The 23976-nt window shown below is 38.5% G+C and overlaps 1 protein-coding gene across 1 annotated transcript; it reads right to left on the reverse strand.

The window, feature by feature from the left end:
* Positions 1-9619: 9619 nt before the first annotated feature.
* LOC145770928 (uncharacterized) lies at positions 9620-17254 on the reverse strand. The gene is made up of 3 exons (XM_082582671.1): positions 16847-17254; positions 12971-13114; positions 9620-9786 (listed from the first exon to the last, which is right to left on the reverse strand). Exons 1-3 carry the CDS (start codon positions 17187-17189, stop codon positions 9620-9622), a joined length of 654 nt encoding a protein of 217 aa, XP_082438797.1. The 5' UTR covers positions 17190-17254.
* Between the last annotated feature and the right edge of the window lie 6722 nt (positions 17255-23976).

Raw genomic sequence — 23976 nt, forward strand, 5'->3', positions numbered from 1 at the left:
TTGTTTTCTTGAGGGCTCTGTTTTTCGGTATTACCTGGTATCAGACACAACTCTTTAAAAATGGATTGTCTTTGAATTTGTTTCACCGTTCTATTTTTAATTTGGATACTTGAAAATCTCGTGAAGTTGACGACTATTAATTGATGAAATTAAAAAATCATTTGCAGCTTGATTGTAACCTACCTAAGAAATAAGACGAAATTATAATCTTATTTTCAAAAGCACAGATTGTGTATTTGTGTAATAGACTAACATTGTTTCAAAATGTTTGTTTCAGAAAAATATCTAGTGGAGTGAGAGATTGCTTTTACTCTCTATACCAGTGCATTAGTTCTTAACCATTTTTGACACGCCTCCCTTGATCGTTTAAAGCCGATGTAGGCCTAAAACCGTGATTTACTTACTTTGGATACTTGATGATAGGCTACTTTAATCTTGCAAAAATAAGTCATCGTATTAATTTGTCAATTATTATCATTCTATATAATACCTCATGAAGGCAAGTTGGCCATGGTGGCTAACGTACCCACCCACGATATGGGCCAACTTTCCTGCATGGCAACCATATTGTAAAAACTAAAATTTATGTCAAACTATCGAGCTTCTAACAACGGTTTCACCGTCAAAGTGAGCCTTAATAACCACTCTAGCGCTGCACTCACTAAATAATAACCTTTCTTATATAGTAAGAAAAAACTCACTCGACATCTAAAAAATTCTAAAATCCAAAAATTTTAAAAATCATAATTTTTCATACAAAAATCGTGCTCACATGTTTATACTGCTTGCTAGAGCCTCCCAACCTGGTGATTAGATAGTTTCAACAGCACTTTCTCAGTATGCGTACGAAACGTAACAATAACTATTGTAGTTAAAAAATAATTTAGAGTGGGCCAACTTGCCTATTGGGCCAACTTACCTGAGTCTCCCCTAGGTTAACTAGCTATTTTAACGTTTTTCAACAGTTACAAGCAGGGCTTTGGAGCAGGCGTAAATGTTAAGTTGCTCCAGCTCCGGAGCTCTCTTCTATCATAAATTAGCTCCTGCTCCGGAAATTATTGATACCACTGCTCCGGCTCCAGCTCAAGGCTCCGAAAAGTGCTTTCATGAAAATAATGACGACATATCGTATTAATTTCCAAAGCTTAAAATTGCCTGCAGTCAACTGTTGCTAAAAATGGCACAACTTTATGAAATTTAATATACATATAGGTACTTTCATGCGGAAACTGCGTTTCAAAACATATTCGTTAATTCGACGTGTGATTACACAAATAATTTTTTCATTTTGTGAAAGGTTGCTGTTAAATTATGTGAATTCAGCCAATAGTAGTAGCATCTTATGAAATACATCGGAGCCGGAGTATTTTTTAAGCAACTGGCTCCAGCTCCACTTGAATTTCACAAAAAGCTCCGGCTCCAGCACTGTTGAAAATGCACGGCTCCGGAGCTCCGGCTCCAAAGCACTGGTTATAAGTTGCAGTTACTTGATTTTCCAAACAAAAATTGATTGTTTGTTTTTCAGTTTATGGCAGTTTTTTCTTAGTGGTCAAATTATTTGTTTGGAAGAGATTATAGGCGTTCGGCGACAGAAGCGAAGTTATGCACAGAAAAGAGCTGTGTAAACTGCGAGACAGGATTTTGCGGGCACCAGCGACGGAAAGGAGGCGGTGTAAACTGTTCAGTAGGATTTCGCAGTGTTCTATAAGCATTGATGTCTGTGACGCCACAATCCTTCGTTTGTTCCCCGACTAAGCTGTCTGTTTTTAGAAATTTTACGTTTTCCTTTTTTGTAAAGCGATTTTTTTTTTGTAGATTGTGGTTATATAGCTTTGAACACAGGTAGACGAGGTAGTCGGTAGTAGTAGCCTACTCAGTAATCATAAAGTCGAAATGGATAAGTTTCTGTGTAAACTCTAAAGTATCTGAGACTGAAACACAACCCCACTGGTAATGGTATCCAGTTTGATTGTGCTGAAACAGGAAGCGGATCATCAGCATTAGGCCTACTAAGTAGAAATGAATATGACGTTGTTAGTGGTTGGTTGGTTTTGAAGCTTTATTCTCGGACTGACAAAGCCTTGATAGGTTATTCCTGGAAGTTTCGCTTACTTGTAGTGGATCTTGACGCAGCGCTGGTTACCGAGATTGGCAGAGTGAAGTTTTCGATTGTTGACGTCTTGTTGTCGGGGAATTATTCCATCCATTAGGTGCCGCTGAATGGAGAACAGTCCTGAAAAAGTGTTGCTTAAGCACCCCGAGAGTCGAAACAGCGCCGCTTGATGTTGAAGCTTCTTCGTTCACGACGTCACGCGCTAACCAACTGAGCTATCGGGACGGACATTAGTTTTATCCTTCTTGTTATACATCAGGAAATCCATGGCCATACCTGCAAGATTATTTTGAATTTGTTGGATCTAAGCCTGATCAAAAAATGTTGAAGTTCTGTGTAAATTGTGCAGGCCGTATTTGAAGAAGCTGTCTGCTGGTATGATTTCTTTAAAAATAACTAAAGAAACATGTTCAGTAGCTGACTAGTAGCCTAACTGTAACTAGTTACTTTTTAAAAAACGGTAACTGTAACTTAAACTGTAGTTACTTTTTAAGCGAAGTAACTGTAACTTAGTTACTTTGAAAGTAATAGTGCCACCACAGCACCACTGCAAGTAAAACACATACAAATTTGTTTATTCAAGAAATATAGAACGCAAAACGAGATACAAAACTCATGTCTAGCCAAAGTTTTGAAAACTAGATTGTTTTCATCTTCAATGCTACTCAAATATATTAAGTGCATGTAGCCTATTCTAATATCTTCAGTGCTATTAGCACTGAAAGATAAAAATAGTGAAATTTTTGAAACGTTTGCTAAAGAGTATAGTGTCAACATGTTGGGCTAGATGTCTGTTCATTAAATTTGTTTATCTCATACAAAATGCAAGTTCAAACTAGCCTACTAATTTGTGAAAAACAGAAGGTTTTTTGAAAAATATCTTCCGTTCGTTTTTCAGTAACCAAGCAATGCAATAACCGAATTAAAAAATAACAAATATATGGCGGTTTGAAGAAGCTTGAAGCAATTCGTGTGAGAATAGGTCAATCCTGCAACGACATTTGCTCTCTCCTGCATGAAAGAGTCGAATCGTACAGTTCCTCCATAAACCAGAGCCCCTGCAAAATAATTCTTGCTTTTGTTTTTTACAGAAAGTAACATTTTTAAAAAACAATGCAAAAGCAAAAAAGTCTGCAGAGTTCACAGCAGAAGTTCACTTCACAATCTGCCTTTGAGAAATTACGAGTTTTGGGTAAGCAATCAATCTAAAATTGCCCAGAACTTTTGAAGTTGTCTTGCAATAGCTAAACGCCGCCTTTGTATTCTTTAAATAATGCGGAAGTCCTTTTGCGATAAAAAGCAGGGTTGATAGTCTACTGCCTGAATGTTGAATACAGCTTCCCATTTATGTTCGAAACCTGACATTTGTTGTTGAGAAAAACATATCACGCTAGTAGGCAGGTAAACCTATACAGGGCGTGTTGACCGCCTACCCTCCTGCCAGGGGGTCCACGGCAGTTTAGGGACCCTTTCATTTCAGTCTGTTTGATGTTTTTTGGCTATTTAAAAAAAAAAACAGCTACAGAAGCTCAATATTTAATACCTTAAAATTAAATCACCCAAGGCCGTATTTATCGCTTTTTATTCGACCGGATAGAGGAGCCACCTCGTCTAAGGACGCAACTATATTTAGTTTGCCCAGCGTTTTTCAGCTATTTGAAATCAAAAGTTTCAAAGTACTACGACCAAAGCTTGACATTCAATAGCTTAACATGCATCAATGAGGTTTTGTATTGTCGGTCATTATCATGGTATGACTATTTTAAATCAATGAAATTATTAAATCTATACTATTTTTATAGAGTTTAAAAAGAAATATTATCCTCTTGCTTTCTTGGAAAACATCTGTCAACAGTTGATATCATAGGACTTGTCCAATACACTCCTGAAAAGTCCACGATTCGTTGAAGTTTACCTGCAATGAACAAAAGGAAAGACACGATCCGTCTTGTGAAGATATCGGCGTCTATGACGTAGAAAACAGAGACACTTCCCGCACACGCCAGTACCGTAGCGAGCGGCACCATAACTTGAACTGGGGCCATTTGAAAACCTAAATCAAGTGGAAAGAAAATTGTGTCATTCTAGGAAGATTTAAAACAGAGGTAAAAAAATAATTTTCAATGGTTAGTGCGATCTGTCACAGCAGAAATGCCCTAACTTATATATGAGCTAAAAATCAAGCATAAAGTTCTTAGTCTTTGGTTGTGCGTTCAATCATTCTCACTTAATAGTTTTTTTATATTCAATTGTTAAATGAGGACAATTGTCGTTCTAGACTTTTGTTGCAGAAATTGTGCTTTTTTTGAAAATTGATAAAAACCTAATTGAAAGATCTAGCGAATTTTGGACAGCAATAACTCTTAGACGCTAAACCAAAAGTTATGATTGACCTATTCTTCAACATTCAAAAACTCAAACGAAAACGTTACATATTGTATCCTACTATTGGCTACTCACCCAGAACATACACACAATCAGATTCTTGTTCTCCAGCCTTCTTAGCTAAACATTTATAATACAATCCATATTCATAACCTTCGGAATCAACACTCCATACAGAAAATGATGCAATGAGACAAGAAATTGCATCGGCCATCCGAAATCCATAATAAAACATGTGTAAAAAGATACGACAGATGCTTGTCAGAAGCTTAATAAAAAGTCCAAAAATTTTTTTACAATGAAGCTTCATCTTTTGTCGTACCACCTTTCCATTGTCCTTGTGGGCTGATTTTGATTTGAGGGTCAGTTTTTTGTTTCCTTTCGCTCGAGCCATCAATGGCGACAGCGTAAGTGGCAAAGCTTCTCAACAAAAAAGAACTTAACAAAAATAATTCAAGACAGAAACTGTTGAAGCAAACTAAAACACTCTGTTTAACTCAAAGTACACAAGTGAGTAAAAATCTATCTTTCAAATCACCAATGCCTGCAACTGATCAAACTTTTTACATTTTTGTTTCAAATCTTGCAAATCACTGATTGCAAAATCATCTTTCCCAAGAAAAGTGCCTCGATGGGCCTTTGGTTGGTTCAGGAAGTAAAAACTTCATAATGTGAAAGGCGGTTGGAAACAAACTTTCTCACGTTTGATGTTGACAAGTATTGAATGAACACACGTTCTAGATTTTGTCGATGGCCGTGCAGAGACTAGCTTCGTTACTCAGTGGCGGGCATGGAGGAACCATTTTAAAAGTATGTGGGCCCAGAGGCGCATCAGCCAAAGTTAATCCAACTTCTGGGGGGCTTCGCCATTCTGCAGCACTATACAGTACGTGCATACGTAATGATATCATTGTTTTAACCATACAGAATAATTATATTGATTGATAGATTGACCCACCTATCACACGCAACCGCACACACACGTGCTGCCCATCAATAAGTGGGCTCAACAGAAAAAGTTTGAAGATTGGATTTCATCATTGAGCTAGCAAAGGTAAAATCAAACTAGTGTGTATCAAATGAGTGAATACCTTTTTTGGAACTCTATCTCTGATTTGCTGTTTTCGCTACCTTTTCAAGGAAATTTGGCTTTCCAATGTGGGTGGGCTTGGCCCACTCAGAAAATAAAGATGGGCCGAGGCCCACGTGGTTCCTCCATGCCTGCTTAGTGCTACTGCACTTGGTATTAGCAAACTTTTATCTGAAACTGATTTGATGCCATGATTACAAAATTAAAACCTGCTCATTGCGATACCGTTGAACCGACAACAAAAAAGAAAAGAAAGCATTGTTGAAAAGCCGCAATGTGTTTCTTTTATTGCAAGGTGTTCCTTGAATTTTCGGAGTCATGATTTATATTCAAGACATCTTTTTTGTCTACAAGCTTACCCCTTTCAGAACCGCTTTGACAGCTTTCAACTTTCAACCTTCCTTTGTACAGCAGGGCCTATGAGAGGGGGGTACGGATGGTGCGGCGTACCCTTGAGGGCTCAGGCCTCTGTTTGTTGGGGGCCCGAAATTGTGGTTTTATAGTTTACGCGCAAAAATGTTTGGTTAAAACGATCCTAAACGATTGATTTCAAGCATAAAAGTTGTTATTCTTTAGTCCTGGCGGCCCGTAATCTAGCAAAAGGGCCCAGAAAAGTAATCGAGTGCTTTGCGAGCAAATTAAGGGCCCAAAGTGGTAATTTAATGCTTTACGTGCAAAACTGTTCAGTTAAAAGCACCCTAAATTAAATCATAAAAGTTAGTTATTCTCCTGTCCTGGGGGAAGGGGCATAGTGTAGCAAAAGCAGGTCTGAGAAGAACCCAGGCAAAAAGCCCGGGTGTTTTTGGGTTTTTTTTGTGTTTTTTAAAAACTATTTGACAAAGGTAGTTTCACGCTTATTTCACTTCAAAATAAATTTCGGAGTTAGAGCAGGAGCCGCAGAATACTTTCGGAGCAGGACCGTAGCCGGAGTAAAAAAAAGTGACTTCTCTCGTTCACCTCTGCTTGTGCTGGGCATGTGGTGAATGCAAAAGTTAATGAAGAAAGGTTAGGATTGGTCAGATGATTAACTTGTTTATGTTTTAACAAGATGTTATGTTTGAGTCTTGGAAGAGAGCTTGGCTTGTACCAGATACATATAACACTCAGTAACGTTAACGGATTTAACATTAAACACACAAAAAAAAAACATGAAAAAACTACTAAATCCAACGTTTTCGACATGACATACCGGTGGTGTCCTCTTCAGAAATAATTATAAGCTACATCTAAGAGAAATAAAAAAATGAATTTAAAAATTTTACATTAAAGATGTACAATAAGCGACACCTCTCAACAGCAGTACAACACCATCAACAACTGACACACGAATTCAATGCAGGATACAGAAATTGGGGGTCAGATCACATGATGTGCACAACACAAAATAATACTTTTATTGCAGCCTGATACTATTATTGCGCACAGATGTCCAATTCTGCAGTAAAATGTTGTGTGGTGTGTAATACACCTAAGCAAACATCACACTTTTTGCCCAAGACAAATGAGGCCCGGAGTGAGAAGGGGGGCCCGGAATGACTCTTCGTACCCCTAGTAAAAATTTCTCACAGAGGCCTTGCTGTACAGCAAAGCATAATGGTTTTGTGGTTCTCTTTCCCGCTGGAATCGCAATAGTCATCGAATTTGGATTGCAATGTAGGCTACTGTATTTCCTCATTGATCCTCACCGTTCCTTCTGTCAACATTTGTTGACAAAGTACTTGCCTGCAGAATTCGCACTAAATAAGAAGCACAGCAGAGTTGAAGATGTGGCTGGCTAGGTTGGTTTTTCTTTGAATTGAATTGACCTCCACATGATTTCGTTTCCGTCATCGAGTCGACAAGCCTGATGCAGCGAAGCAAAAAGCAAACAACTTCATGATGCGATGGTAAAAGTGTTTGTCTACTACAACACAGGACTATCCCAAGAATACGCTAATGTAACTATTGTTCGAAAGTGATGTCGTGCATAAACAAGCTTGGAGCTGTTTTAACTAGTTTCTCGTTTGATCTTAGCTGTTTTCGTGAGCATCAGCACAATGTTTTTTTGTTTTTTTTATAGAGGTAAAGCTTTGGTAGAGAGTTTGCTTTGTTGAACCATAGAGAAATAAAATTTTATTTTTTTATAGAGGTGGAGTGGAAAAAAGAAACCCAACAAGAGGGCCTGACATCTGTAGGCTATGCCGTTTTTCAACTTGTAGGAAATGGTAACAAAGCGACGGTCTGTTACACTCATGGAAAGCACACCTACTTTCATTTTTTATATTTCAAGCTCCGCTACTGATGGACACACTCCTAATATTGTTTGTTACAAGTGATTGAGTAAAATGTAAGCATACCTCTAAAAATTTATTGAACCAATCTTCTTCCAGGCCACCACAATCGTTTTAATAAATTATTATGATGTTTTTATGTTAGAAAGCTACGAAACGTAGCCTACTCTGCGTCTATGAGCGTTAAACATATTCTACAACAGCAAATCGAAGAACACCAAGTATAAGAGTTGCTGATTTGATTCTCATCTATTTTCAACTGCGCCTTTTAAATTCATTTGAAGCTAGATGTATGCAAACAAACGTTTGATTCTTAAAACTTTTTTGGCACCTTAGGACAAGTTTTTTTGTTTTTAGCACTTATACAACTGTAAAAATTATATATTTTGCAAGTAAGACATTTCCGAGACCTTTCTAAACCTATGGTTCCCTAAGAGCGATTTTTGAAGTATTTGTAAAAATTTCACAATTTAAAATGTAGGCTACCGATTCAAATGTCATTGCTCCCAGCACAAATTAGGCATAGGCTACCCGATGCATCTAAACACCAAAGATCTTCAACCCTTTTCTTTGACTATCTACAAATTTGATAAAGCCGCCTCTTGTCTTTTTTACTTAAGTACGAAAAGCATAGTTTTCATCACAATTTCTACATTGCCTTGTGGGCACTTCGGAGTTTTATGGTAAGCACTGCTCTCGGGACAAATCCCCTGCTCCTCGTTGCATAGTTTTCAAGAAGCCTCAACGCTTGGTGTCCGAAGCAAGTCTGGTCTTGATCAGGACTGTGCAGTTGGAGATTTTGGTGTGTCCAGAGTCGGAGTCGGCCAGTTATAAACCGAGGAGTCGTATATTTTTTGTCCGAATCGAGAGCCGTGGTCTTGATACATAGATTAATCCAGGTTTAGTGGATGAGCCGTCTTTATCATTATTGAGTGCGACTAAGACATTATTGAGTGAGTGCCACAGTTCCAACCATTGAAAAATAGAAAAACGAGGTATAGTAATGCATGGGGTGACTGAAGCAAGTCGGCTGTTGCAAAAAATTCGAAACCTTTTATCAATTGGTAATGCGTCGTTGTTCCAGACAATGGTTCACCTAATCAAACGTCATATAAAAACCGTTCAAGTCTACTGAATATTACGTCATGGAAGTTGCTAGAAAATGTGCCAAAATTGCACCATCGTTAATAAGACTTGTGTCAAACCTGTTTGGACCTGTTTGGGCCTGTTTCGGTTTGAAACCTGTTTAAACATGAATACATTGGATTACTAGCTTTGGACACCTGTTTTGAATTGCGTGACAATGTCTTCATTTATTGCGTCACAGTTACTTTCTACGTGAATTTGAGATATTGATATCTATTCTGGTCATTCGTGAAATGGTTGCTTGAGAGTTAGTCGCACATTTAACTGTTGGCTTAGTGCTTGCTAGCTGGACAAAAGTTCCGTCTTTTATCCAATTAATCTGTTCTGTAGTGACAGTTTTTAGCGGTGTACGGCGTTGCACCCCCTCGTTTTCGGTAGCCGCGGGCTAATTTTACAGAAATACACTGTTTGAAAAGAAGTTCAAGTGTGTGTTTCTTCGGTCATTACATGCAGACGAACGGATTTGGGAATCTTATGTTACAATTTTCCCACGAAGAGATTATGGTTTACCGCTGTGACCAGTCGTACAGAACAACTTACATACAAATATACAAGTGTAAAGCTGTCGAGTTGTGTAAAACAAACGCTTTTTCAAAAACACTTTTCGTTTATTTTTCAGTATCTTGGACACAAAAGAACAATCCCGTTTAAAACCCACACGAGTATAGCTATGGGAACAAGATTGAAGTAATTAGTGTAGGTGTACGTCAATCCTCCAGTAGTTCTTATTATTTTCTGCATGCAGATATCGAAGTTTGACATGACTTCATAGGTCAAATACCCTGCAAAACAATTTTTAATTTTACAGTAAAAAAACAACTGTTAGAAACAGTAGAAGGCCTAAGCAAATGAACGCCTAAGACTTCTTTTAAGCATTTTAAACATTGTAAGCGTTTCATTTGTTTCTAATGAAGGCCTGAGCAAATAAAATTGAGATTGTAGACCGTAGAAAAAGTCGACCTTACAATTTGCCTTTTCAAAAACACCTTTGTCCCGGATAAATCCCATCTCATTAACTACAACGTTTAGATCATGTTAATGCCTAAAGACCATATGTTGTTTTTCCATTCCAGAGCAAACGTGTTCGCTTTGACTATCCTAAGAAGCTACCACGGAAAAAGCAATTTTTGTGCTTGTCATTCACGACAGAGACCTTCTTCATCGTTGATGATGTGGTTTAGGATATATTCCTTTATGTTTTATTCAAAAAAGCTTTTTCGGTTACTTATGCGTATAGTTGTGTGATTAGCTCAGTTTGCCATAGTTATGTTTTTCTTGTCAGTGAGGAAGCTCATTTTGACGAACATTGGCCCCAAAGTTGAGCAAGTGATATAATCAAGGTTGCCATCGACATGTACCCAAAAATAAGGACAACCGAAAAATTAGATTAGCATTTTAAAAAACGTTTTTGGACATACTTTGTATTTATACGAGCCGTGTCATATCACATTCCATACTTTTTGCCAGAAATAATATCCTCCAGCAACTCCTTGTTATTAGAAATTGCTTCAAGAATCTCACGGCAGCTCAGGTATCATAGGTTCATCTTTACTTGTAGCTGGGATTTGACTGTCATTTCACTAAGTCTGTTCCTTTCCTTGGTCCACTGCGCCGAAACAAGAGAGAACACTTTTTCCACAAACGCATTGCTGACCGAAAAGGAGAAAATGATGCTAACCAGCATGTAGAGCAGCGGGAAAGAATTGTTTCCGGTAAAGATCTTCATCCACTTGACCTCAGGTTCATCCTTGCTGAACACATTATCTGGAATCTTCTTGAGCAGAGCGTTAACAGCCGAGACATCATCGAACAGCTCATCTTTCATTGCCATTAGTGGATCAACTTGCTTCGCCAACCCCTTGACTTCCTCGTACTCGATTGCTTGATCTTTCAGCAAGGTGTAGGTGTAGAACTCCTGGAAGCTCGCTTTGAGAACCTAGCATGCTTTTCATCGACTGTTCTTAGTCGTTTGTCTGTGGTTGCTCCGAAAAACCCTGTACACTGGCGTTGCAATATTTTGATCTTGAAAAATTCAATTATTTTTGCCAGTTCTGGAAGCAATGCAGATGCAGTTAACTTTTGCAGGAGTAACAGTAGTTTATTGAAGAGCAATAAAGCGCTGTGGATGAATCATAGGATGATCAGTGACTCTTCTGATTTAAAGAAATCCTCCAATATTCTTAGTGAATGTTTCAGCGAAAGAAAATGCGCTTTGACTAGTTCCCAGAGATCGATCATTCGCTCGAGTGCAGCATCAAGTGTGGACCACACTGTGTGGTCTATCGAGTCGGCGTGTGTGTTGGTAGAGTCGAGTAGTTGCTATCAAGCTCCTCACAGAAATGCTTGAGCCTCATCGTTCTATCAGTTTGGCTTTTGAAGTGGCTACCAATCTTCAGCACGATTGTTTCTATGTCAAGTGTGAGGCGCTCTCATCCCTTCTCTGCTGCATTATGCAAAATATAAGCAGGGCAGCCGACTGGGATCAGATGCAATGTTTGCTCTTTGAGACAAGAGAAAACGTTGTTTTTTCCACTATGCTGTGATCCTCCAAAATTCACTGGTGCATTATCGGCACAAAAGGATGACAGCTGTTTTATGTCTAGGCCTTTCTCTTGAATAGCCTAGAGGAGAAAATAAAGTTCGTGATCTGTGCCGAGGTCTCGCCTGGCATCGATCGCAGGTCAAGAAGACGCACTCGCACTCCAACTTTGGCGTTGAAGAATCTGATGACTAGAGGAAACTAATTAGACTAATTTTAAAATATTATGCAACACCGGATACTAGAGGAAAACGATCGAAGTTCTGTAATTGTTAAAAATAAGACAAAATAAGGACGCAAGTCGAAAATAAGGACATTTCTTTGAAATAAGGACATTTAAGTTTTTTAAGACCTGGCCTTTCAAAATAAGGACAAATCTTAGAAATAAGGACGGTATGGCAACCCTGGATATAATGCTATTGTTTTTTCAATGAAGAACAAAGTGGCTTTTTGAGACAAAGTTTAACGCAGAGGCGTGCAACATACGGCCCGCGGGCCAGAGCACGGCCCGCGGTACCCATTTACGTGGCCCGCACATTCTTCATCAAGTAGCCCATTATTTTTAAATACTTTTCACTGTTAGATCGGAGGATGTTGTTATTTGTAACGTCATCATTAGTATTATTGACTTTTAGCATTATTACATCATTAGCATTATTGTTGCGTCATTGGTAAGCGTTGTAGAAAACCGCCTTGTTCTTCTGGCAATGATTCAGTAACATAAATCTTACTTTATGGGTGCGGTGTGGTGAATATATTAATATTTATTCTACAAAAAGCTTAGCATAGTAAAACTGTCTACAAGTAAGAAAAGGAAGGTTGAGTATGAAAGGTGGAAGTTCAACAATCATGAGTGGTGTATAAATTACTTCGTTGTTCAACACAATCAAGATGTTGTTTGCCTGATTTGTCAAAACACTATAGCAGTAATGAAAGAGTACAATATCAAGCGACACTACTATGCAAAACACTCTGCTAATTATGATAGCATTGTGGGTCAATTACGGGTTGACAAAATGCAGCAGTTGAAAAAGTCTTTGAGCAAACAGCAAGAGGTATTTCACGGTTACAAGAAAGACATTGAGCTTGTTACAAAACTGAGCTTCAAGATATCTGAAACTCAATGTGTAACTTGATTGTGTGTACTTTTCCAATAAATTGTTCATATAAATTCATGTGTTATTCGATAGACTGGCCCTCAGCATCATTATAATTGTACGTTGTGGCCCATTGCGATAAACAGTTGCACGCCCCTGGTTTAACGGAAGAAGTCTCCAATAGTGACATGATACGCATGGAAATGATCTGATCATTATCTACAAAGTGAAATTGATTGTAGTCAAGGGGGCAAGAGGGAAATTGCCCTTTAATACTAAAGCAACGCAACACAATAAGTCCCTATCGTTTAGTAAGTGAGCTAACCATACCTGCAGCAAAAAAAGGAAAGCCGACCAATCGTCTCATGTAGATGTCGTTCTTTTTGATTAAAAAAGAAGAAACGCTTCCCACCATCCCAGTTAGCGTGGCAAGTGGCATCACAACTTGAACCGTCATCATTTCAAGATCTGAATCTTAAAAGAATAGAAAAATTATGACGAAGAGACGCTATTATCAAAAACCTAAGAAAACAATGTTCAATATGAACTATCGAATGTAAGAATCATGAACCAATGAAATTTCTTAAATGCAATGTACAAACAATAGCTAACTTGATAGGCATGATTGTTTATTGATTACAGTACAAAACTGCACTTTGTCGATAGGGACCGGCTGATATGCGATGTGGTCAGAGATGTACGTATGCGCCGCAAATTCTACGCCGCAGACTTGCGGCGTAGACTTTTTGTTTGCGCTAACGCTTACGGCCACATTTTTTTGGATAGTTTGCGCTTGAGGCTGCGCCGTAAAGTTTTCGCAGTTTTTTAGCGCATAGCGTCAACGCATACTTTTTAATGTCTTAGTTGTTGTTTGCAATTTTTTTTGTCAAACTGCGAAATGTTGACGCCTTGCAATTGCCCATTGTTCTAGTGCTGTGTCACAGTGTCGTCTATTGTTCAGTCAGCTGGAGTTTGTTTGTATATCGCACTACTGCCTTTGACACTAGAGTCCCACATGGAGACTGAAGTCTTGCAGAAAAAAAGAAAGAAAAAAGAAAAAATTAGTTAAACCAACTTAGGCCTACTGAAAAATTAGTAAATTACGGGTCAGAACAGGAATGTAATGTAAGCAAGCAAGTAGGTAGGTTGGTAATGTCGCTCGATGTAAAATGTAAACAATGACTTGGCTTCGTAGTGTGAAGTATTTTTAGTCAAGCAGTGTTGAAGGCAGGCCCGGATTTAGGGGGGGAAGAGGGGGCAGTTGCCCCGGCCCCCCGACTTTTGAAGGCCCCAAAAGATGTGATTTTGTGTTATTTTTGGCCTTTAAAGTTTCTGCAAAATGCTGTGCAGTACTAAACTGATGCTACTGTAGACGTAGAGATAGTTTTTCGCGCGGTAGGCGCAAAAAATTTTTTTGCACGGGGGCCCCCCGATCTAAAAGTGCCCCGGGCCCCCCATCAGCTAAATCCGGCCCTGGTTGAAGGCGTTTGTAAGAAATTGTGAGCACTTTAATTTATATTAGTTAAGCCTTGCATTTTGGGGCAAATCAGAAACTTCTCAGGCAATGAGCAGTGCAGCCTATGTATCTAAACAAACTCAAATATTTGGTCTCCGACCGTGATTGCTTGCATGATGTTGTACTCTGTATGTTATATGTAGTAGGCTACATTACTTTGCCTTTGCCGGTTATTCTTGTTGTAGGCTATGTAGCGTAGTAATGTGTAGGCCTACATACAGTAGGCTATCAAGCTAAGGTAATTTTTACTTGACAATTTATACATTCTGTTGCGTAAGTATGTAATTATATATGTTTTGTAACTTGATGAGCAGTTTAGCAAAACATGCATCCAGGGGCCAATTGTGAGAGGCTTTTAAGTAGCCTACTGCTAATAACACTAGTAGGCTAATGCTAACTATCCCTGAATGCTAATAACAAAGAGTTGTGCAGTTCAGAATCTAAACTTGCTTGTGTCTGGCAGTTTTGTCTTCTATTAACCCACTTGTTAAAAATCTTATCAAAATAAAGCATAGAGCTTACTGAGAGAATTATGGCATTAAAAGCAACATCAGTCTTATTCAAACGGAATCATTTTAAAAATAGTGTTTTTTATAATAGATTTTTAGGGAGCGACAGTTAGTATATTATTAGGAGCGACAGTTAGTATAATACTAGAATTTTCTTGATATGCACTCGCCACATATCAAAGTTGTTAAAAAACTCTGAGGCTGAGAGCCACTGCAACCAGACGAAGGAAGCCAGCGACAACGAACCCCGTGGGCTACTCCATGCTCTTTATGAGGACACTGGCGAAGACAGCATAGACGAGGTTGTAAATATGCGTACTTGGAAGAGAGGCCACGCAAAGGACCATTAACCGTGGGCGCTTTTCCAACGAAAGATTTCCAAAATACTTTTTTTCGCTACAACACGCCAATACCTTCCAGTGCTGCGGTTGAAAGAATGTTTTCAATGGGCAAAGACATATTGAAACTAAAACGCAGCAAAATGTCAGATGAACACTTTCAGATGCTTGTGTTTCTTCGTGAAAATTCAAAATAAAACTTGTTTGTTTCGAGTGGTTTATACCGTGTGAATGTTTGGCACCTAGCAAACAAAATGAGTTTGCGCTAGTGTATGCGCTGACGCCGCCAACTTTTTTTACAAGTTGCGTTGACGCATGCGGCGTATAGTTTTTCGAACGTTTGCGTTTGCGCTGACGGCGTCAATATTTTTTGTATGCACGTACATCACTGGATGTGGTGAGAGTGTTTGGGCAATGTTTGAATGAAAGGAAGTTTGACCGAGGTTGTGAGCGCGTGTTTGTTGATTTGCAATTTTCTCAGTAATATTGTTATGATTGATTAATTGTCGCTCTACAACTGCTAAACTAAGGTCTTTTAGAGACAGGGCTCATTTTTAATTTTTATTAGATTGATGATGTCACCATATTTTTACCCTCATTGCGTTATGCAAGAACATAATCAGTACCAGTGTCAGATCACTTAAACCGTTTTCAGTTTAATTACATTACGATTACACCATCATTTTTTTTAATTACATTACAATTACAGTGCATTGTTTTGGAATTTTCAATTACAATTACTTTCAAATGTAATAAATCACACGTTTCAATTACAAAAATTAAGTTTTTCAATACTTCTTTTCGTCAATGATTTTTTACAGTTTGATTTGATCTAAAACAAGAAGAATTGTATTCTTTAAGGATTGGGCGATGTGGAAGTCCCTTTTAAACCTCAATTAGCAGCTTAGCAAAAGTACTGATAGGCTATCACGCGTGCAACTTACCAAATGTAATTGTACTTTGGACCAAATTTTTTTGAAATTACAATTATACAACAAACAGTCTTAATTAGGCCTACAATTACGACACATGAAAATGTGTAATTACTTATATTCAATCAAGTACAATTCTGTGGTTTGACATGACCTGGAATCAAACTCAGATCTACCAGCACTACTGTAGAACCTAAAGCGATAACCACTCGGTCACTGAGCTAATATTTTCTTATTGCCATACAAAAAAATAAATAAGAAAAATGTTTTGCCTCTTCGTCTACTTGAGCTAATCAAAATTTTCACCAACCAGAAGCACATCAGCATTGATATGAAAAAATCATCAGGGTGCAGCCACCACAGTAACTAATCAGGTTTCTCGTTCACCAGCTTTTTTTCTATTAATAGGTAGGCTAACTCTGTCATTCCCGATTTTGTGTCAGTTCTGTTGTTTTATGTAAATAAAATAAATGATTTATTTTCAACCAAATTTGAAATGCATGGACCTGTCCACCAGCGTCATTTTTTTGAACTTAATACAAAGGTTTCCAAGTCTTTTAAGTCATTTAATGTCCCAATGTAGCCTACTACACGTTCATTAAGACGTCATATCAACAAATATGACTATCCCATAATCCAGTGCTCTTCGACTTTTTTTCTTCAGTTGTATAATAAAAGCAAGAAATTGTAACTTATTATATTTTTGAGCGTGGCACTGGCACCATAATATTTGAGCATTCTCTAATGCCTTGTGGCAGTAGGGTTCACAGGGGGTCCAAAGAGTAGGTCCACGACTGCTTTGAGGTCACTAAAAGGGGTCCGCGAAGACAATAAGCTTGAGAACCACTGCTAGGCTATACAAATCAAGCAGAAAAGTTAAATCCTACTGCGTTCAGCTACCAACTACTTACCTAAAAACGTCATACATCTTTGTTCTTGCGTTAAAGCCTTCTGAGCGGAACATTTATAATAAACTCTATACTCGTAGCCTTCGGAATCAACAGCCCAGACTGACAATAGCGCAATGACACAGAAGCTTGCACCGGCCAGCCAAAATCCATACTCAAAAAACTTTGCAATGAAATCAAAATATGTTTTCAGAAACCCAGTTGCAAGTTCACAAATCTTTTCGCATCTAAACTTCAATATCAGCCAGTACAGTGCGTCTTTGTACTTGCAAAATCTTGAATCAGGAGTTGGTTTTCTCCCAGCTGTTCTCCGCATAGCCTTCGACCTTTTTTTCACACGAGCCATTAGCAATTTGGTTTCAATAAAATTTGCAAAACTTCTCAACAAAAAAAGATGAAAACAGAAATAAACTGTTGAATCAAACTAAAGCACTCTGTTTAATTTACAATGCAGGCCTACAAGTGGCAACAATACTTGCTGACACATCGTCATTGCCTGCAACTAAACAAACTTTTTGTAGTTTTTCTTCAGTTTCTGCCAATCACTGATTGCAAAATCATCACCAAGAAAAGTGCCTCGATGGGATTTTGTTTAGTTCAGGAAGCAAAGACTTCGTTATGGTTACCAGAGATGGTTGGATATTTTGTTTTCAGATTTTAAGTCGACCAACAGGCAACAACCTCTGACTGGAGATAAAGGCTTCACATTTTGTTGATGGAGGTGTTCAGCACAAACATATTTTTTAAAGAAAAGCGTAATTTCGTCTCGAATATCTTTGAGTTTTTAAGCTACACAAACATCGCAAAACCTTTTGTCATGTTTTTCAAAGATTGACTTACCCTTGGGTGCATTTGCGCTAGAAAAAATGAACTGTTTCAAACATGGTTGATATGTGAGGTTAAATTTAGATTTGTTTAAAAATATAAGCTATGTTTTAATTTTTGTTTGTTTTTTAGTAAAGGTTTTTTGAAGAAACATATTTTGTATTTAATAAAATCTGTTTTATACATCCCTATAAAGTTATCGAAAACATTTTGTATTTTGTCATGTTAGCATTTATCAATAAATTTATTGTTTTTTTTGAGGTTTTTGACAATGCTATTTATTGATGAATAATCCGATGCAACCGCTGAGGTTTCTATCTGCAAAGGCTCCGTGTGACTTGACATGCGCATAAAGTCATTGGTTTTGACTGTTTTGTTTGTTCGCCATTTATTCAGATTGCTTAAAGATTGAGGTTGTTCACCTTTGCCGACATTTGTTTCGTTTCCGGGCTACTTCCAGCAGGGTACGATAAAAGCTTTTCGCTTTTGCTTTAAGAAAAAGACAAACTCAAACAGGCGAAACAATTCCTTCATACATATTCAAAAAGATTTTTGGGGTTGCCATTTTTCCCTTGGAACTTGCGGAACTTAATAATGACGTTAAATCTTGAAGTAAAGGCTAATACAGGGGTCACCAAACTACGACTGCTGGTGGGCTATAGATCCGGCCCCCGAAGGTTGTCCATCTGGTCCGCCGAACTGTGCAAAGAGTTATACACAAGGAATAAAAGTTTTACCAAATTGAAGTTGTGTAAACTGTCCAAATAATGAATTTACTGTTTCTCGTCTTTATGTTCTATTAAAAACCTTTTGAAACCAGTTGTTTCTAAAAGCTTAGGTAAGTGTAACTTTGGGAGTTTGTTATACAACAATCACTTTTTTCTCTACAACTCATTCGTCCGCGACAACCATATCTGTCAATTGTTGCTTTCCGTTGAATAAATCCCATCTGGTCCTTTTTTTAAAAAGTTTAGTTAATGCAACCTCTGTCATTGGGTTGTACCGTCACCTCCAAGATAACATCTCCATGTTACACCTCCATGTTATAACGGTGGTGACGGTTGTACACGGTGTGGTTAAACTATGTCACGTCTAAGGATAGTTTATTGAGATTTTTAAATGTTAATTGACTGTCTAATGAAATTCGGTCTACCTGATGAATATTTGGCAATCTGACTCCATTAAACTCTTTCCACATAATTGTAACTTTACTTGACGTTCTCTTTCTATGTATCTCGCTTCTCCTCTAAATCCAGAATGCGAGCCTTTATGGTCTGCTCCCTTTTTCGTGTTTATATCGGATCAGCAATTAGGCTACATGAAAATTTACAGAATCTCAAGGAAATGAATAGAAGACCTATTTTCCATAACAATGGATCGCCACAACGGTAGTCTACTGTATAAGTATCGGTATTATGCATTATTTGTGTTGTCTTCCCGCATTACATGTGTTAGCTCCGTTAGCTCAGTGGTTACGAGCCGACTCAAGATCATGCGGCGCTGGTTCGACTCTCGGGATGTTTGCGCTTGAGTAACGCATTTAAGGACTGCTATTCAGCGGCATCTAGTGGATGAAATAATGTTGTTGGAAAGTGGAAAAGATTTCCTGTCTGTACGTGAGCTTTCCAAAGTCGTACTTTGTTTATAATGCCTTTTATGTGACCATACATTTTTACGTTCCAAATAATTAAATACAATGGATTAGCGGTGGCCGGTGGGAGACTTCTAAAATGGTTAACAGAAGGTGCGAAATCTGCAATAATCCACTCCACAATGAATTGTTCACACGTACCAGACTAAACTAAATTATAAACACGTTTCGCGGGCCGCACACAATTCAAAATTGGCACATCTTCGCGGGCCGCATTTGGCCCGTGGGCCGCACGTTGCACACCCCTGCTCTAGCCTACAAGTATGCCAAACTACCAGGAATAACCTATCAAGGCTTTGTAAGTCCGAGGATAAAGATTCAAGTTTCTATCAATGTATTATTATTATTATGCCACATATGCATTACTAATGTCTCTATTTTTGGTGTTTTGTTTAGATGTTTAGATGACAGCTGACTTTGATGACCTTTTGGTCTTTCGCTGCCATCCTTGTTGTTCAAATTATTTTTGTTTTTTGTGTTTTTTGTTTATTCACCAACAGAACAAAATAAATTGAACTACCAAAAAAGAAAAAAAAATATCTGAGGTAGCCAGAAACTTTCAGCGATTAGATTCCGCAGCTGAATCAACCAAAAGATCAAAGCATAGAGGTGGTTCAGCTACAACCTAGCAAGTAGGCTAACTTCGGGTAATTGTGTTTGTGAAGACAATAATTAAGTCACTCCAAATGTCGATTACAGGACAGAAATTATTTCCATATTTTTTATTCAAAAAAATTGTAGTAATTCTCCTTAAGCTTTAGTGGGTCTTGATAATAAAAGAATAGGCAAGAGAGAGAGAGAGAGGGAGGGAATCTACTAGGATATTTTACTTGTTGACGTTAACAGTTTCCGCAATAATAGGCTACAAGTCAAGAAAATTTCTCAGAAGTCATGAGAGCTCCGCTCACCATGCGGAGGCGTGTGTCACGTGAGAAACAATGAAACAATAGAAGTGTTGCTCGAGTCTTTAGGCTAAGATACTGGAAAGATGTAGGCTAGGCTACAGAAAGAAACGGAGGCCCCAACCTTCGAAGAATTGTTTAAGTTTGCATCATGGTATTCCTTTTACAATTGCAATGGGACAATGAAAATGCAAAAAAAGTTAGAATTAGGAAGTCGTTCTTGCCAATGTTGGTGTGCAGTTGTACAGAACGTCGGACCAACGTCATTACTTGCGGGAGAACTACGGTATCCCCTCAATATTTTTACGTTGGCCCAAAGATTTTAAAATAAGTTGGCCCAACTGCGACGAATGGTGCAGGATACGTTGGGTCAACAGAGGAGCACTATTTTACCAACTGTCACACTACGTTGGGCCGAGGTACAATGTTTGCTGGGAAAATTAATGTGAGATACACAGCCTCTACAAATCACACTAGTTCACGGAGGTTAAATAGCCCATAGACAGTACAACGTTGACATGGAGTCCAATGGAATGGGTACTTTTGGACCAGGACCAGGGATAATTTTAGGGGTCAGAAACATAAAGAAAACACAGTGTATTCTTTGGATACAGTGTGTTTTTCTTATAAATCACTTGATTTGGGGATCAAGGATCTCACTGGTACTGGGTCCAAAATATCCAATGACCCTGTCTATATAGACCACTAAAATCACATCAGCATATCAACTCGAGTTATCAATTCTTCCATGTTTTAATTCTGGGCTCTGCCTATCAGCACAAGTTGCACAACTGTCACACGCACTTCTTGCACGTTTCAGGAATGCGTTGACGCAGTCTTGTCGTGACATGAAGTATCTATTAAAAGCAATAAGCTCAAGGAAAAATTTTTGGCAACGCAGACAAACTCGCTTGCCTTGACTGGTCGTGATGCAACGCAACTTTTACTTTTGGAACAAGCAGGTCAAACGTAGGCCTACTACTGCAGCTACAAACAAAAAGGAAAGCATGGTTTCATTTTTTGGTCACTTATTGTTGCATTTCCTTTCAACCAGCCTACCACAGTTTATGCAGACATCGGCATAACCGGACACTATACAGAGCTGCTGTAGTGTGATAGACTGACGTAACTCGTCGTTTGTTCCAATGAGAGGCGTAACAGATATTTTAAGAAAAGGAGCCAGCGAGCCAGGGTGAGTCTATAAAGATTTAAAATTTAGATCAAGAAAATTTTTGAAAAACCATTTAGCCTAATAAGCACAATAGTCTATAAATTAATATTGGTCCTGACGCTTGCTTGAAGTCTGTTAGCTTATATATTTTCTGGATCTATAGTCTGCGGGACTCGATGTCATATGTTATCGATAAATTACATGCAGCCTACAGCCTAACTGACGCACTTTCTCATATTAGCCTACTATAGGCTACTTTGTCAAAATTTTGTGGTTGGGTAGGCCTAGCCTACTGAGTATTGAATATTACTAAGTGCTTTATAAAGTTTAGGCTACAGGATAACCAGTAGCATTGATATGGGGTGCTTTTGAACCAGAGATGATTTCAAGGGCCCACAACTTTTCTAAGGGACCCGGAAACTTGAAGGCACCACCGCGTAATGTCGGATTGATTGATTGAATCTTTATCCTCGGACTGGGAAAGCTTCTTGCAGAGCTTAATCCTGGCAGTTTCGCATAGCCTACTTGTAGAGGCTTTGAATCATTGACGCAGGCCCGGTTACTGAGATTGACAGAGTGAAGTTTCTGATTGTTGAAGTCTTGTTGCCGGGGAATTATTCCATACATTAGATGCCACTGAATAGAGAGCAGTCCTTAACATGCATTGCTCAAGCGCACACCCCGAGAGTCGAATCAGCGCCGCGTGATCTTAAGCTTCTTTGTTCCAGAGGTGACGCGCTAACCAACCGAGCTATCGGGGCTAATGGTGCGTTTTTCTCAGATGTGTCTTGATTTGCGGCCCGAAGGTCTCATTGGTATCGAACTCAAATTATCCTCTCAACGGCTCTGAGGACAAATCAATAGGCAAACTTTTTTAGCACGAGCTTTTCTTTCATTGTTGCCGCATTGTGGCAAAAATATCACCACCTTGAGTTCACTTTAAAATAAGTGAAGTTGTCAATCTCAAGTTTTTGTCTTTTTTGCATTCCAGATTTGCAAATATTGAACAAACTTCAACATAAAATACTGGCTTCTCTTGAGAGAGTGTTTTAATATCAGGTGTCTTATCCGGTAGTTCATTAGATAGCCTAGCTATTTAGCGCTGGAAAGAAATAGGTTATTCCTGGTAGTTTTGCATACTTGTAGAGGCTTTTTTGACGCAGGGCCGGCTACCGAGATTGATAAGGTGAACTGACGATTGATGAAATGTTGTTCCTGGAAAATTATTCCATCCTATAGGTGCCACTGAATGGAGAGCAGTCGTTAAAATGCAATTTCAGTAGAAAGGAGATTTCTTTAAAATTCTTTAAAATGCGTTGCTCAAGCGCACATCTCGAGATTCAAACCAGGGTCGCTTGATCTTGAAGTTTCATTCTTCGTTCATGAAGTTACGCGCAAACCAACTGAGCTATCGGGGGGGGGGGGGGGGGGAGACTGTTAGAATGTTCTAGGCTCTTACGCAGTTCAATTTAATTTATTTTTCTTTGTCGAAAAACAACAGCAATGATAAAGTTACAAAATAATAGTGTAGACTACAAGAACAAAACCAACAAAAGGAAAAAGTGGCAAAACCATAAAAGTTTGAAACGTGCATGCGATGCGAATCTAAAGATTACGTAGATGAATGCAAGTTAAGCACGGCCACCAAAATTAACAGTTTGAAATAGATGAATTAGTTGAAAAAACCTGTTAGCTCTACATAGGCTACCTAAAGCTACTGGTGGTGTGCCAGTAGCCTAGATGAAGCCATGCGGGGACGACTGAACCTTACCACCAATTCAAAAACATGAGCATTTAACAATAAACGTGCGATACTGAGTCTACAATACAAAAACTATATAGCCTACAACAGTCTGTCGTTTTTTTTTAATAGAATGAAGTGAAGTGTTCGCAGCAACGACAGTAGTTAGTTATATTTTTAAAGTAGGAATCGGAATAAAATAAGAATTTTAACAATGACAAATCTTTTCTTTTTTAGGTTAGGCTATGCTTGAATGCAAAGCATCGATGAACCAGTGGCGTAGCTAGAAAATTTTTTTTGGGGGGGGGCAAATATTTGATGAATTGAAGAGAACGACAAAGTGTTTGATTTAAGCCATTCCCACCTGATGTGCAGTGGCGTATCCTGGTGGGTTGAGCAAGGGAAGCAATAAAACTGTTGGGGTGCTAGAGAGCGTGCCGAAGGCACGCGTTTTCTATGGGGGTCCAGGGGCATGTTTCCCCGGAAAATTTTTGCAAAATTACACTCAAGTAATAGATTATAGCGCTTTCTGGAAACACTTTTAGGGTAATATTTGTATGAAATTTATTAGCAGATAAACAGCTATTAACTTAATAAAGGTAGCTCTTAGCCTACACACGAACGGGCAAAACCTGCGGCTAAATTAGAGAACACCAAAAACTCAGCTGCACAAAAACTCAATAACTACACAAAAACATAACAGAGTAAGCCATTCTGAAATTGCTTTCACAAATTAGTTAAAAGAAACGTAAATCGCGTAGGCTACATTTTGCCCGGTTTACGATTTGCAAAATTTATATGTGTCTTTCTGTGTGTCTGAAACAAGTCCTTGGGGGTGTTATA

This window comes from Aplidium turbinatum, chromosome 5 (assembly GCF_918807975.1).
Source record: "Aplidium turbinatum chromosome 5, kaAplTurb1.1, whole genome shotgun sequence".
Classification (NCBI taxonomy): Eukaryota; Metazoa; Chordata; class Ascidiacea; order Aplousobranchia; family Polyclinidae; genus Aplidium; species Aplidium turbinatum.

Excerpts from the sequence above, each read along its gene's own strand:
- LOC145770928 (XM_082582671.1), bottom strand. The coding sequence starts at position 17,189 with ATGGCTCGTGTGAAAAAAAGGTCGAAGGCTATGCGGAGAACAGCTGGG. Across the intron at positions 13,115-16,846 it reads AAGATGTATGACGTTTTTAG|ATTCAGATCTTGAAATGATG; the intron begins GTAAGTAGTTGG and ends TATTCTTTTAAG. Across the intron at positions 9,787-12,970 it reads CTTTCCTTTTTTTGCTGCAG|GGTATTTGACCTATGAAGTC; the intron begins GTATGGTTAGCT and ends ATTGTTTTGCAG.